The sequence below is a fragment of the Pseudophryne corroboree genome, chromosome 1, assembly GCF_028390025.1.
Source record: "Pseudophryne corroboree isolate aPseCor3 chromosome 1, aPseCor3.hap2, whole genome shotgun sequence".
NCBI classification, from domain to species: domain Eukaryota; kingdom Metazoa; phylum Chordata; class Amphibia; order Anura; family Myobatrachidae; genus Pseudophryne; species Pseudophryne corroboree.
This window is the reverse complement of record NC_086444.1, coordinates 419,337,475-419,353,066: the sequence shown is the minus strand read 5'-3', so window position 1 is coordinate 419,353,066 and position 15,592 is coordinate 419,337,475. Positions and strand designations below refer to the sequence as shown.

At 47.0% G+C, this 15,592-nt stretch overlaps 1 protein-coding gene across 3 annotated transcripts in view; it reads left to right on the top strand.

The window, feature by feature from the left end:
* The window catches only part of ASCC2 (activating signal cointegrator 1 complex subunit 2), a 150,087-nt gene extending 138,749 nt beyond the window's left edge, over positions 1 to 11,338 (top strand). For all 3 annotated transcript variants that reach the window (XM_063913364.1, XM_063913363.1, XM_063913362.1), the window contains exons 18-19: positions 10,338 to 10,417; positions 11,074 to 11,338. In XM_063913364.1, coding sequence (XP_063769434.1) covers positions 10,338 to 10,417; positions 11,074 to 11,245 — 252 coding nt within the window. In that variant the 3' untranslated portion in view covers positions 11,246 to 11,338. The remainder of the gene's footprint in view (positions 1 to 10,337; positions 10,418 to 11,073) is intronic.
* The last annotated feature ends 4,254 nt before the right edge of the window (positions 11,339 to 15,592 follow it).

The following is a 15,592-nucleotide window of genomic DNA, read 5'->3' as shown; positions in this document are numbered from 1 at the left end:
GGCCAATGAAAATGGGCCCGTGATACACACATGACCCCAATAGTGCAGTGCCAGATACACATATGCCCCCAATAGTGCCAGATGCACACATGCCCCCAATAATGCCAGATATGCCCGCACAGTGCCAGATACACATATGCCCGCACAGTGCCAGATACACACATGCCCCCACAGTGCCAGATACACATATGCCAGATATACCCCCACAGTGCCAGATACACACATGCCAGATATGCCCCCACAGTGCCAGATACACACATGCCAGATATGCCCCCACAGTGCCAGATACACACATGCCAGATATGCCCCCACAGTGCCAGATACACACATGCCAGATATGCCCCCACAGTGCCAGATACACACATGCTAGATATGCCCCCACAGTGCAAGATACACACATGCCAGATATGCCCCCACGGTGTCAGATACAGACATGCCTCCACGGTGCTAGATACATATGCTCCCACAGTGCCAGATACATATGCTCCCACGGTGCCAGATACATATGCTCCCACGGTGCCAGATACATATGCTCCCACGGTGCCAGATACATATGCTCCCACGGTGCCAGATACATATGCCCCCACGGTGCCAGATACATATGCCCCCACGAGTGCCAGATATGCCCCCACGAGTGCCAGATATGGCCCCACGAGTGCCAGATATGGCCCCACGAGTGCCAGATATGGCCCCACGAGTGCCAGATATGGCCCCACGAGTGCCAGATATGGCCCCACGAGTGCCAGATATGGCCCCACGAGTGCCAGATATGCCCCAATAGTGCCAGATACACAGATGCCCCCAATAGTGCCAGATACACAGATGCCCCCAATAGTGCCAGATACATATGCTCCCACTGTGCCACATATGCCCCAATGGTGCCAGATACACAGATGCCCCCAATAGTGCCAGATACATATGCTCCCACTGTGCCACATATGCCCCCACTGTGCCACATATGCCCCCACGGTGCCAGATACACATGTGCCCCCATTGTGCCAGATATGCCCCCAGCATATTATCAATGGAAATCAAATTTATTAACCCATGGAGGTCTGGATATGGAGTCACCCTCAAAATTAAAGTGGAAAAACACACTACAGGCTGATCCAACTTTGATGTAATGTCCTTAAGACAAGTCAAAATGAGGCTCAGTAGTGTGTGTGGCCTCCACGTCCCTGTATGACCTCCCTACAATACCTGGGCATGCTCCTGGTGAGGTGGCGGATGGTATCCTGAGGGATATCCTCCCAGACCTGGACTAAAGCATACGCCAACTCCTGGACAGTCTGTGGTGCAACGTGGCTTTGGTAGATGGAGCGAGACATGATGTCCCAGATGTGCTCAATTGGATTCAGGCCCGGGGAACGGGCGGGCAGGTCCATAGCATCAATGCCTTTATCTTGCAGGAACTGCTGACACACTCCAGCCACATGAGGTCTAGCATTGTCTTGCATTAGGAGGAACCCAGGGCCAACCACACCAGGATATGGTCTCACAAGGGGTCTGAGGATCTCATCTCAGTACCTAATGGCAGTCAGGCTACCTCTGGCGAGCACATGGAGGGCTGTGCGGCCCCCCAAAGAAATGCCACACCACACCATTACTGACCCACTGCCAAACTGGTCATGCTGGAGGATGTTGCAGGCAGCAGAACATTCTCCTTGGCGTCTCCAGACTCTGTCACGTCTGTCACATGTACTCAGTGAGAACCTGCTTTCATCTGTGAAGAGCACAGGGCGCCAGTGGCGAATTTGCCTATCTTGGTGTTCTCTGGCAAATGCCAAACGTCCTGCACGGTGTTGGGCTGTAAGCACAACCCCCACCTGTGGATGTCGGGCCCTCATACCACCCTCATGGCTTGCTGGAGGTGATTTTGCAGGGCTCTGGCAGTGCTCCTCCTGTTCCTCCTTGCACAAAGGCGGAGGTAGCGGTCCTGCTGCTGGGTTGTTGCCCTCCTACGGCCTCCTCCACGTCTCCTGATGTACTGGCCTGTCTCCTGGTAGCGCCTCCATGCTCTGGACACTACGCTGACAGACACAGCAAACCTTCTTGCCACAGCTCGCATTGATGTGCCATCCTGGATGAGCTGCACTACCTGAGCCACTTGTGTGGGTTGTAGACTCCGTCTCATGCTACCACTAGAGTGAAGCACTGCCTGCTTTCAAAAGTGACCAAAACATCAGCCAGAAAGCATAGGAGCTGAGAAGTGGTCTGTGGTCACCACCTGCAGAACAACTCCTTTATTGGAGGTGTCTTGCTAATTGCCTATAATTTCCACCTGTTGTCTATTCCATTTGCACAACAGCATGTGAAATTGATTGTCAATCAGTGTTGCTTCCTAAGTGGACAGTTTGATTTCACAGAAGTGTGATTGACTTGGAGTTACATTGTGTTGTTTAAGTGTTCCCTTTATTTTTTTGAGCAGTGTATTAAGGTTTCAGAACCGGGATAAGCGCTGGGTTGTGAGCTGGCAAACTCCTTCTGTGTTTCTCTGACAGGTTTTTCTGTGGGTCTGTCCCCCTTTTGGCCCAGTGTGTCTGTGGGTGTCGGTACAGGTGTGTCGGCATGTCTGGGGCGGAGTGCTCTTCCCAGGAGGAGACTGTGTTAGGGGCAGAAACGGCTGTGGGAGTGACCCTGTCGGCACCGCCGACTCCTGACTGGGTAAATGTGTTGAATGCTTTTGAATGCTAATGTGGCTCTTATTAATAAGAGATTAGATAAATCTGAGTCTCAGAACCAGGTATGGAAGAAATCTGTGGAGGATGTGTTATCACAGGTCCAGACCCCCTCGGGGTCACATAAACGTTTGTTTGCTCAGTTAGCAGACACAGATACCGACACGGACACTGACTCCAGTGTCGACTATAGTGATACCAGATTAGACCCAAAATTGGCAAAGGGCATTCAGTACATGATTGTGGCAATAAAAGATGTGTCGCGTATCACCAAGGACCCTGCTGTTCCTGATACTAGGGTCTGTATGTATCAGGGAAAGAAACCTGAGGTAAAGTTTACTCCCTCTCCTGAACTGAATACCCTTTTTGAAAAAATGTGGGAAAATCCTGACAAAAAGTTTCTGATTCCCAAAAGGATTCAAATGGCGTATCCGTTCCCCTCTGGGGATAGAGAAAAGTGGGAGTCACCTCCCATTGTGGACAAGGCGCTATCACGGTTGTCTAAAAAGGTGGCTTTACCGTCTCCTGACACGGCAGCCCTTAAGGATCCTGCGGATCGTAGACAGGAAAATACTCTAAAATCCATTTACGTCACCACAGGTACACTACTCAGGCCAGCTATTGCATCTGCGTGGGTGAGTAGTGCTATAGAAAAGTTGGCAGATAACTTGTCATCTGATATAGATACCCTGGATAGGGATACCATCCTTTTAACGCTGGGTTATATCAGTGGCGCTGCAGCCTACCTAAAGGAAACGGCGAGAGATATTGGCCTCTTGGGATCAAGGGCCAATGCCATGGCAGTCTCAGCTAGGAGAGCATTGTGGATTCATCAATGGAATGCTGATGCTGACTCTAAGAAAGCTATGGAGTCTCTACCGTATAAAGGTGGTGTATTATTTGGTGAAGGTCTCGCTGAGTTGGTATCTACGGCTACCGCGGGTAAGTCGTCATTTTTGCCTTATGTTTCTCCACAACAAAAGAAAGCTCACCACTTGCAGATGCAGTCCTTTCGGCCAAATAAATACAAAAAAGGCTGAGGTTATTTCTTCCTTGCTAATAGAGGAAAAGGTAAAAGATCTCCGGCTGTGGAAGATTCTCAGGAGCAGAAGTCCTCCCCGGCTTCTGCCCAAACCACCGCATGACGCTGGGGCTCCTCTGCGGGAGTCCGCACCGGTGGGGCCACGTCTCAAGCTCTTCAGTCAATTCTGGGCTCGTTTGGCCCTAGACCCATGGATTTTTTAAATAGTGTCCCAGGGGTACAAACTGGAGTTTCAAGACGTCCCCCCTCTACGTTTTTTCAAATCAGCCTTACCAGCTTCTCTTCCGAACAGGGAGGTAGTATGCGATGCAATACAAAAGTTGTGTCTGAATCAAGTCATTGTCAGGGTTCCCCCGTCACAACAGGGAGAAGGCTTTTATTCAAGCCTGTTTGTGGTCCCGAAACCGGACAGCTCGGTCAGACCAATTCTGAACCTAAAGTCCCTCAATCTTTACCTAAGAAAATTCAAATTCAAGATGGAATCTCTCCGAGCAGTGATCTCCAGTCTGGAGGAAGTGGATTTCATGGTGTTGGTCGACATAAAGGATGCCTACTTACACGTCCCCATAAATCATTCGCATCAGGCTTACCTGAGGTTTGCTATTCAGGATTGTCATTACCAATTTCAGACGTTGCCGTTTGGGCTGTCTACGGCTCCGAGGATTTTCACCAAGGTAATGGCGGAAATGATGGTTCTCCTTCGCAAGCAAGGAGTCACAATTATCCCTTACCTGGACGATCTCCTGATAAAGGCGAGATCCAAAGACAAGCTGGAGCAGGACATTGCGCTCTCCCTGACAGTTCTGCAACAACATGGTTGGCTCCTGAACTTGCCGAAGTCACAGTAAACTCCGACGAAGCGGCTGTTGTTTTTGGGAATGATTCTGGACACGGAATTACAGAGGGTTTTTCTTCCAGAAGAGAAGGCTCTGGAAATTCAGAGTTTGGTCAAACAAATAGTATCAATTCATCAATGCACTCGGTTGCTGGGGAAGATGGTGGCGGCCTACGAGGCCATGCAGTTTGGCAGATTTCATGCCAGAGTGTTTCAGTGGGATCTATTGGACAAGTGGTCCGGGCCCCATCTGCACATGCACCGGAAGATAATCCTATCCTCCAAGACCAGAATCTCACTCCTGTGGTGGCTGCACAGCTCTCACCTCCTAGAGAGACGCAGGTTCGGGACCCAGGACTGGATCCTAGTAACCACGGATGCGAGTCTCCGAGGCTGGGGAGCAGTCACACAGGGGGAAACCTTCCAGGGAAAATGGTCAAGCCAGGAAATGTGTCTACACATAAACGTTCTGGAGTTGAGGGCCATTTACAACGGCCTTCTTCAAGCGGAACATCTTCTTCGCAACCTGCCTGTCCTAATACAATCGGACAATATAACAGCAGTAGCGCACATAAACCGTCAGGGCGGAACAAAGAGCAGGGCGGCTATGGCAGAGGCCACAAAAGTTCTCTGCTGGGCGGAAAGACACACAAGCGCTCTGTCAGCAATCTTCATTCCAGGAGTGGACAACTGGGAAGCAGACTTCCTCAGCAGACACGATCTCCATCCAGGAGAGTGGGGTCTTCATCAAGAGGTCTTCACAGAAGTGACAAGTCTTTGGGGAATTCCTCAAATAGACATGATGGCGTCTCGCCTCAACAAGAAACTTCAGAGATATTGTTCCAGGTCGAGGGACCCTCAAGCAATAGCGGTGGACGTGCTGGTAACACCATGGGTGTTTTAGTCGGTGTACGTGTTCCCTCTGCTTCCACTCATTCCAAAGGTGCTAAAGATCATAAGAAGAACAAAGGTTCAGGCGATTCTCATTGCTCCAGACTGGCCAAGGAGGGCTTGGTATCCAGATCTTCAGGAAATACTCATAAGAGATCCCTGGCCTCTTCCTCTATGAGAGGATCATTTACAGCAGGGGCCGTGCGTGTATCGCGACTTACCGCGGCTACGTTTGACGGCTTGGCGGTTGAACGCCGGATCATAGCCCGAAAGGGTATTCCCAGTGAAGTTATTCCCACACTTCTTCAGGCTAGAAAAGGTGTAACGTCTAATCATCACCGTATTTGGAGAAAATATGTGTCTTGGTGTGAATCCAAGAAGGCTCCTACGGAAGAATTTCAGCTAGGACGTTTTCTCCATTTCCTGCAAGCAGGTGTGGATGCAGGCCTAAAGTTAGGCTCGATTAAGGTACAAATTTCGGCCTTATCGGTTTTCTTTCAAAAACAATTGGCCTCCCTTCCAGAAGTTCAGACTTTCGTGAAAGGAGTTCTGCACATCCAACCTCCATTTGTGCCCCTAGTGGCACCATGGGATCTTAACATGGTGTTGCATTTCCTTCAATCACATAGGTTTGAACCTTTACAGAAGGTTGAGTTGAAATTTCTCACTTGGAAAGTGGTCATGCTATTGGCCTTAGCATCCGCAAGGCGGGTGTCTGAGTTACCGGCTTTGTTTCACAAGAGTCCTTATTTAATCTTCTATGAAGATAGAGCGGAGTTGAGGACTCGTCAACAATTTCTGCTGAAGGTGGTCTCATCGTTCCACATGAACCAGCCTATTGTGGTACCGGTGGCTACTGACGCCTTCGCAGAGTCAAAATCTCTCGATGTGGTCAGGGCCTTAAGGATTTATGTCGCCAGAACGGCTCAACTTAGGAAAACGGAAGCTCTGTTTGTCCTGTATGATGCCAACAAGATTGGAACGCCTGCTTCCAAGCAGACTATTGCGCGCTGGATCTGTAATACGATTCAACATGCTCATTCTACAGCTGGATTGCCGTTACCGAAATCGGTGAAGGTCCACTCTACCAGAAAGGTGGGCTCATCCTGGGCGGCTGCCCACGGGGTCTCGGCATTACAGCTCTGCCGAGCAGCTACTTGGTCGGGTTCAAACACTTTTGCGAAATTTTACAAATTTGATACCCTAGCTGATAAGGACCTCATGTTTGGTCAGTCGGTGCTGCAGAGTCATCCGCACTCTCCCGCCCGTTCTAGAGCTTTGGTATAAACCCCATGGTTCTTATGGTGTCCCCTGCATTCTCTAGGACGTATGAGAAAATAGGATTTTAATACCTAACGGTAAATCCTTTTCTCTTAGTCCGTAGAGGATGCTGGGCGCCCGTCCCAGTGCGGACTCTATATGCAGTTATTAGTTATGTTTACACACGGGTTGTGTTATGTTATAGTCAGCCTGTTGCTGACGTTGTTCATGCCGTTGACTGGAGTTCTGTTAAATGCCATGTTGTGCGGCGTGTTTGAGGTGTGAGCTGGTATGTGTCCCACCTTAGTTAACAATAAATCCTTTTCCTCGAAATGTCAGTCTCCCTGGGCACAGTTCTTATAACTGGAGTCTGGAGGAGGGGCATAGAGGGAGGAGCCAGTTCACACCCCTTTCGAAGTCTTAAAGTGCCCATGTCTCCTGCGGATCCCGTCTATACCCATGGTTCTTATGGTGTCCCCAGCATTCTCTACGGACTAAGAGAAAAGGATTTACCGGTAGGTATTAAAATCCTTCTTTTTTGTTTTGTTAATTTTTTTTTCTTCCTAAAAAGATTACATGGAAACAAAATACAGTGGAGATGTAAAAAATAAATATAAAGTTCTTGCAAATTACATTAATAAAAAGCATTTTCCTCTGACAATCAAATAGCAGGATTTATGATACGTGAAATACTTTCCCAGAGGAAATGGGGAACACTGGAACACAGGGGTATAGCTAGTGGTGAGAGGTCTGAAACCCTTTATACCCCCAGCTGCCTAGAAGCTTCAGTTATTTTCTAACAAAGCCCAGAGAGACAGAGACTGGGAACAAGCAATAAATGAGAGAACTGAAAATTGTCTGACCAAGAACAACAGGAGATTACAGATACTTGGAGGGACAGAAAGCCAACTTAGGGGGCTTCTAGTATCCCCCTATGAAATCAGAGAAAAAGGTTTTAGCACAAGTACAAGAAATAATTATTTCTTCAATGGAAATTTTCTGGAACACTATATGTATCAAAGCTGTGGTAAAGGGATGGGGTGCTCTGTGCAGGGGGCAAGCACCATGCAGCCAAAACTTGCATCTTTTGAATGCAAAGATGACTACATAGATGCCTTCCACAGCTACTCAGCATACTAGGCACCTCGTCTTGTCACCCATGAAAACCCTGACCGAGTAGAACCAGAATACCTGCTGCATTGTAGGGCTGGCTGATCAAAACAGTGATCCACTGGGCGATGGACTGCTTGGAGTCAGCCACCCCATTTATGGGAGTCTTACAAAACATGTGCATCATTCTGCGCAAGTCTGTTGTCTGACTAACCCAGACCTTTAGAACAAATGGAGAGCCCTCTTTATCCATCGAATAAACCACAATCGGCTGGTTGATGTGGAACTGAGAAACCACCATTAGCAGGAAGGAAGATTTCGTCCTCCGCAATGCCCTATCCTTGGGAACCACCAAAAGAGAAGGCAGGGCAAAGTTTCCAAGTTCTGAAACCCTCCTAGCTGAAGCTATTGCAGGGAGAAATATTATTTTCCATGTCTGGTACTTCAGTTGCAAAGGTTCAGACTGTTCTGACTGCAAGAACTGAAGAACCAGTTTAAAGTCTCAGGGGCCACAAGCGGAACATAAAGGGATGCACCTGGATATCCTTTGAAAGAAAAGTCTGGACTACTGGGAAAAATGAGCGCTGTCTTTGTAAAAAGACCAAACATGAAGAAACCTGGATCTTCGAAGACCGAAGCCACAAGCCCGCATCCTTACCCTTCCTGCAGAAAAATAATTCTAGCCAAACGTAAGGTAGATGTGGGAAATGATTTCCAGTTGCACCAGGAATCTTGGTTGGGAGCAGGCTTTATGGCTTTCAGCATGATCTGTAACACACTATCTGGAAAAACTTTTGCTTTCAAGATAGTGGCCTCAACAGCCACCCCATTAAAGACAGTCATTGTAATGTGGGGTGCCGAACAGGTCCTTGATACAGAAGGTTGAGCCTTACTGCAAAATGCAACAGAGGGGCTTCCACCATGCTTAGAAGATCAGAGTCCAAAGACGTTTGTGGCCAATCGGGTGCCACCAGGATGACCCGGGCTTTCTCTGTTTTTTGCTATTTTTAGAACACATGGTAGCATTGTTTCCATACGCAACAAGCAAATTAGCGGAAAACCCCAAATTATTCCTAAGGTATCAAACGCCACGATATTTATGGGGTACGTTAGGGTGACCATAATATCCCTTTAATCTGGGACACCTATGATTTACTCGGGTTCTGTGGCTGGCTAAACTCTAGCCTGAATCTCTTTGAGGAAGCCCCTGTGGGAGGAGCGAAACGCGTCAGAAGCTTAACTGTTGGACCCAAGCTGGAGTTAGACCCGCAGAACATACCGGCCGCAGCATTCATCTGCTGGTTGTTTATTCTTGAGTGGAGAGGAGCCGCTCACCGGTGCCCGCAAACGGCACGTAGAGGTGGAGACCTGTGGAGCATTCAGACCGAGCAGGACAAGTTATAGCAGGCGCCAGTGCAGGTGCCGTTTTCCCCGCAGCTAGAAGCCAGTGCGGCGGACGTCGGGATGTACTCGTGCTGATACTACTTGCTCACACCTCACGTAAGATTCCGGTTTAAAACGGCTCTCATTCTTTTTACTGATCCATGTTGGATTATTACATTCAAAGGAACTTTGATACAAAGTGACTGTCCATTGGAAACATTTATTATACGGGTTCTACCAGCAGCTACACTTGATCCATTTTTTTGACTTTTTAAATTAAGTCATTTACCTATAGAGCTAGTTTTTACACTTCTGTGCACAGAATATGCTTAAGTCCACCTCCTTTTATTGGAAAGTATATATACTTGTCATCTTAGATGTTTAAACTATTAAGACCGGTCTTGTTTTATGATTTGTGATTATTCATATATTATTAAATATTTTTAATATAATAGGAGTCTGTTATTTTTGTCAGCCATATCATATAAATTTATAATATAGCGCAAAAGTTTCCAAAAATTGGAGTTTTCTAGCCTGAATCTCACCTGGTTTTAGCCAGCCACAGAACCTGTGTAAATCATAGGTGTCCCAGATTAAAGGGATGTTATGGTCACCCTAGAAAGTGCAAGTTTAGTATTTACAAGCTTGTATGTTTTGCTAGGAGACTGACCACTCACAATTGGATAGACAAAAAGAAATAATCCTCATTATTGGAATGGATAAGTAAAGTTAATTACATACAAGAGCTGTATTATGTGAGTGGAAACATTCCTAAAATGTATGATTGAAGTAGATGACTTACCAGGCATATTTCATTTATTGGCCAATAATAGATTTTGATATGAGAAATGTTCTTTTTGAGCAGTTAAATAACCTGAAACTTGTGCTCTTTAACATAGTGGTGTTCATCTGTTTTTTAGCTTTATCACCAAGTGGCAGTGTGCCATAGTTACAGGACACTATACCTACAATGTGCTTACCTCTTTTTACAGTCTCTTATAAATATGTAAGGTTTAATTAGACTTAAAACGTATGAGAGGCAGAACTTCAAATTCAGATTTGTATCACACATACATGTGCTCATCCCTCTCAGTTTCTACATTGCATGTCTTTGTAACCTCCTTGTGTTCTTCCACAGCCTGATCACTTTGTGCAGGACCCAGCAGTGCTGAGAGAACAAGCTGAGGCAAGAAGAGCACATTATTATGCAAAGAGAGGGTAAGTACCCATCTTTTTTTGTTGTTGTTTCCTAGGTCACATCAAAGGTCTCCACTGTGACCTGACATATTTAAAACCTTCATGACCAAACTACATTTTACATGTTTTCTCTGTGTAGGTTAAGCAAAGATTGCATTTTTCCCTATCATACTTTGTAAGCCATAAAAAGACCACAAATTCTAGAAGGGTGTAAAATAATAGCATGTCACATGCACATAATTATACACACAGAGACACACACTTAATAGATTGACTTCCTTGTCCAGGTGGCAACTCTATATATTCCTCTCGCTCGCTCACACTCTCTCTCTCTCTCTGGCCCTGCCCCTTCCCAATAGTGGCAGCGACACGCATCCAGTTTAGAAATGGAGGCTATTGTCGCCCTCCACCTCGCCCCCAAATGGTTTCAGTCTGATGCCGTAGTGCAACGCTTACAATGGGAAGCTGCTCTGTGCAGTCCCGGCGTGACTAGGCGGACGGATCGGCTAGTCGCGCCGGGAGTACACGCCTGCGCCTCAGTCGGCAAAGATAACGCAGGCTCCATCTGTATAAGTTACGTAGTTGCTTTCTCCTTTTGTCCAAAGCTGTCTTGTGATGTAGCAGTGTTTAAACAGATGGTATAAGTTTTTAAAACGTAATAACATTTGTTTTTTCAGTTTCCGACATGATAACAGTGCAGCAATTGCTGGAACAAGTCGGGGACAGGGACAGAGTCGTGATACATTGCAGGAGCGCAGAAAGAAAGAAGCTAACAAGGGAGCAAGAGCGAATCACAATCGGAGGTCCATGGCAGATCGCAAGAGGAATAAAGGGATGATACCGTCTTAATATCTCATCATTACAAGGGACTATTGCTGTAAAATATTGCTTTGTGAGCAATAATAAACCAGTTGAGCTTTACTGAGCAACTTCTTTTAACAAGTCTCTCTTTCATGATTTGTATACATGTAAAATTAGTTTGTGTAGAATTAGCAGAGTTAAAATATGGTTTGATGTACTGGCCTGGAAATCCTATCTCGTGTTCTGGTAGACCTTGTTTGGCGTATTATTATAGCTCCTCAGTGAGTTTCTAATTCACATGAATGGAAGGGTCACATGGGAAAATTGGCAATTATAAAAAGGGCATCCAAGCAGTAGAGAAGTTTGGGATGCTTCTGAATCAGATGCATCAGAAGACATCATCCATATCACATCACCTGCTGAGCTCTGGTAACAGAACAGTTTATATATTTTAGGTCTTTTAACCATGTTGTGAGAGTTTTGCACGTCTAGAAATGTTCTGCCGCCACTCATTAACACCAAACCCTAACAACATACCCTTTTCAAACTTCCTTGAGTTCTTTAAAATAAGTTGTCCCACAAAAGATCTCCTTTTATCTAATGCAGTTGCAGAATGAAGCATAATACTGCAGATAGCTTGCATTCAGCAGGGAATGCCATGGTTGGCCCATGCTAAGCCATTTGTTCCCATTAGAAAGAATCTGCTTTAAGGACGCCTGCCAACAAGCAATATCTTATAAGCGTAATGGAAAATGTGTGTTTAATGAAGCAGATCTGATCATAACTGCTGTAACTTTAATCTTTACTTTCGCAGGCCCATCAAATGTTGCACAAATCATCTTTGCAGGTGAATATTGAAAACAAATGGAGCATTCATCCATGTAAGCACCTAGCGCTCATTTGCACAAAATAGAATGCCTTGCACCCCTGCATTTTTTCAATTTATTCATTTGGAAATGACCATCTTATTGTTGCCCGGTATGTGTGGGGATTATTCGGATTCCCAGGACCAACCCAGGTCGCCTGTGGACTGATAGGCATTACCCATATCACGATGACCTTGTCATACCCAAAAGGAGTTGATCGGCGGGCACAGTAGCGCTTGGAGGGGACATCATCTCCAAGCGTCCACTGTAAACCGGAAGACCCGAGTCGGGTGTGAATGGCGACGACCCGGGAATAATCCGGATCCATCATCAATGCATGAAAGGGGCTAAGTACTGAAACCTTGGCTTTAACCTGTGCTCAGTGTTTTAGGACTGAGCCAGGATAAAGCTGGGATTAATGTGTGAAAGGGATAAAAGTGGCATAAGGATTCTTAGGCCATCTAACCCAGGCTATATGAATTATGTGGAAACATCTGGGAAGTACAACAATTTATATGACTAGCCTACATGGAACATACCAGTGTGATACGTACGGGCCTGTAGACCTCTCTGGTCACTTGATACAAAGGCATATGGATGCATCCCGTTAGTGACCGCATTATAAAAAAATAAAATGCTCTAATGATTGTCAGGGGTGGAAAATGTAGAAGATCCTTACTTGGTACTCTGAAATCCAGAGAACTCTGTAAAATAAAATGTGCATTTTGCAGTATGTGTAGAATACATAAAAGTCTTAATATAAATGTTATATTAAAATACATGCTCGATTAGATTAAAGGCTTTCAGTATAATTATGGATGTGGGAGGGAGATAGGTAATGTACCAGAAGGCCCATCAGAGGTGCATATAAGTGAGAGGTTAATCTAGACAAGACAAAAACAAGACCTGATTTCCCCCTCACTCTGCAATGAACCAGCGAGATACTTGCATCCTTGCATAATAATACAAAGCACTTCAAGGCTTGTCAAAGCCCCATTTTGGGTCATATATTCGGTAAGTTGGCTCTCAATACATTAATATATGGCCCAAAGTAAGGCTATTATTATGTAGTTTAGGACCACCTAAGCAGAGACACGACACCTGGATGTGGTGGCGGGAAGCGAGTAAAATACTGCCAGTCAGGATCCTGATAGTCACAATACCGACACTGGAATCCTGACGGGGTGAAAAGCGGCCACCGGGATACTGGTGACACAGGCTATTCTCCCTCTGTGGGTGTCCACGACACTCATAGAAAGAGAATATACACTCTGGCGAGTGCAACGAGCCCGCAAGGGGCTTTCTAGCGCTCACCCCCGCTGCTGGCATTCTGGTGGACAGGATTCCACTGACTGAATCATGACAGCCGGAATCCCGTCCGCCAGCAAATCGTATGTATCCCGTGGTGGCTTATATGTTTGCAAATGTGTGTTACTGAGTACTCTGTATTTTATTATGTATTATTATGTAGTATGGAATTCTCTCTTGTTGGCCCTTTGTAGAGTAATGCAGTAATTTGTCTTGTGTTTTCTGCAGCAGGTTACATTGGTTTCCACAGGGAAAACATCGGGGTGTAGAGTGGATCTTGATCCAGAGGCACCAGCAGGCTAAAACTTTAGCTGTCCCAGGATGCATTGGGGCCTCCTCTATAACCCCGCCTCCAGGCACTGAGAGCTCAGTTTCGAGTTGGTGCCTGCAGCAGCAGATCACCTAACAAGAGGGCTGCACTGGGCGGCCCTGAAAAGCTTTTCTGAAAGGAGATTTCTTCATTTCTGGCTGGGCTGTCGGCACTGTATGTCAGAATGTAAATTCAGTGCTGCAGCTCTATCACCTCCCAAGTGGCGTCGCATACTGCTGCGGCCTGGTTCCCGGGTACATGTGGTGGAGCAGTCACGGCTTAGGCACAGAGTCGCAGACCGCTCTCCTGGTTCGCGTGGCTGCTACGGGAAGGAGGTAAGAGGGTCCCCCAGGCGGGGCCTGCCATTAAACAGCGTTTCGTGCGCGACCTAGGGAGACTGGTCGCGGCGCTGGCGTGGACACGGTCACTGGGCAGGAACCCCACTAGACCACCAGGGCATTCAGAGCACAGGTCGGGTGTACTATTGCCCTGTTTAATAAGGCTCGCTAGTACCTGTGGTGGAAGTCCAGCATAGGGGGAGCCAGTGCTTGACCTGTAGCCTCTCCCCCGGCCCAGGGCGCCATCTCCTTGCAGATTTACCGCCCTGGAGCTGCCTCACAGTCTCCCTCACAGAGACAATGGGCACCATCTTACAGCATAGCAGCAGCTGGTCTCTGGGATTGCAGGGCAAGGTTTCCCATGTAAAGCCACTTGGATACAGAGCTGTGAATTTACATTCACTTGAGTATCCTACATGTCTTAATGCAGACAGCGTTAGTTGAGAAAAAAGGGTCCTTTACAGAATATATTGTACGTGCATTCTGATATATCCTCCAGTAGCTGACCACGCTGTGATATATACATATATAATAATACAGCGCAGCTTTATTGTGATAATGTCTGCATTGCCTGTGACTGTGTGCCTGTATCTGCTGTGTGGTTTCACTCTGTGTTTCCCAGATATAACTGTCACTATATTCTGTACCCTGGGCTAGGTGTGTTTGGGTCTTATAGTATTACACAGTATTTATCAAATACGTATATTCTACTGTGTTACAGTCACATAATACCAGATTCTATTCGCAGGTATTGCTTTCTCTTACGTCCTAGAGGATACTGGGGTCCACATTAGTACCATGGGGTATAGAAGGGTCCACTAGGAGCCATTGGCACTTTGAGTTAGTGTGGGCTGGCTCCTCCCTCTATGCCCCTCCTACCAGACTCAGTTAGAAAATGTGCCCGGAGGAACCGGTCACAGTTAGGTGAGCTCCTGAGGCGTTTTTCTAGTTATTATTTTGAGTTTGTTATTTTACAGGAGGCTGGTTGGCACCAGTCTGCCTGCTTCGTGGGACTTGGGGGGGAGAACGGCCCAACTTCCTAAAGAGTTAATGGTCTAGTTTCTCCGCTGACAGGACACTGAGCTCCTGAGGAAGTAATTCGCAAACCCCACCATGGCGTGCGTACCCTTCCGCAGCATGCCACCACCCCTAACAGAGCCAGAAGAAATGAAGAGTGGTGAGTATAGCGCCGGCGTCCTGGTTAGCAGGTCGCCTGCGGGTATGGCGGCACAAGGGTAGGAGCGCAGCGCTGGGTGCAGCCTGCGCTCCAGGAGGCTCAGAAATCACGTGTGTGTGTGTGTGTGTGTGTGTGTGTGTGTTATACGCTGCTGGGGGAGTGCTGAGCCACCGCTGACACCCTACACTGGCTAATCGTCTGACAGGGGTTCTAACCCACTGTCAGACACTGAAATACCTCAGGCCAGTCTAAAAAAATGCGCCACCATTATGGGGGGGGGGGGCTTCACTATGAGCGGACCCAGCAGCTTACGAGTGCCATTTTCTCCCTGCAAATCTATACAGAGGATGCTGACAGGAAAGCGCTGCCCCTCCACATCAACTCCAGACTAGCTCT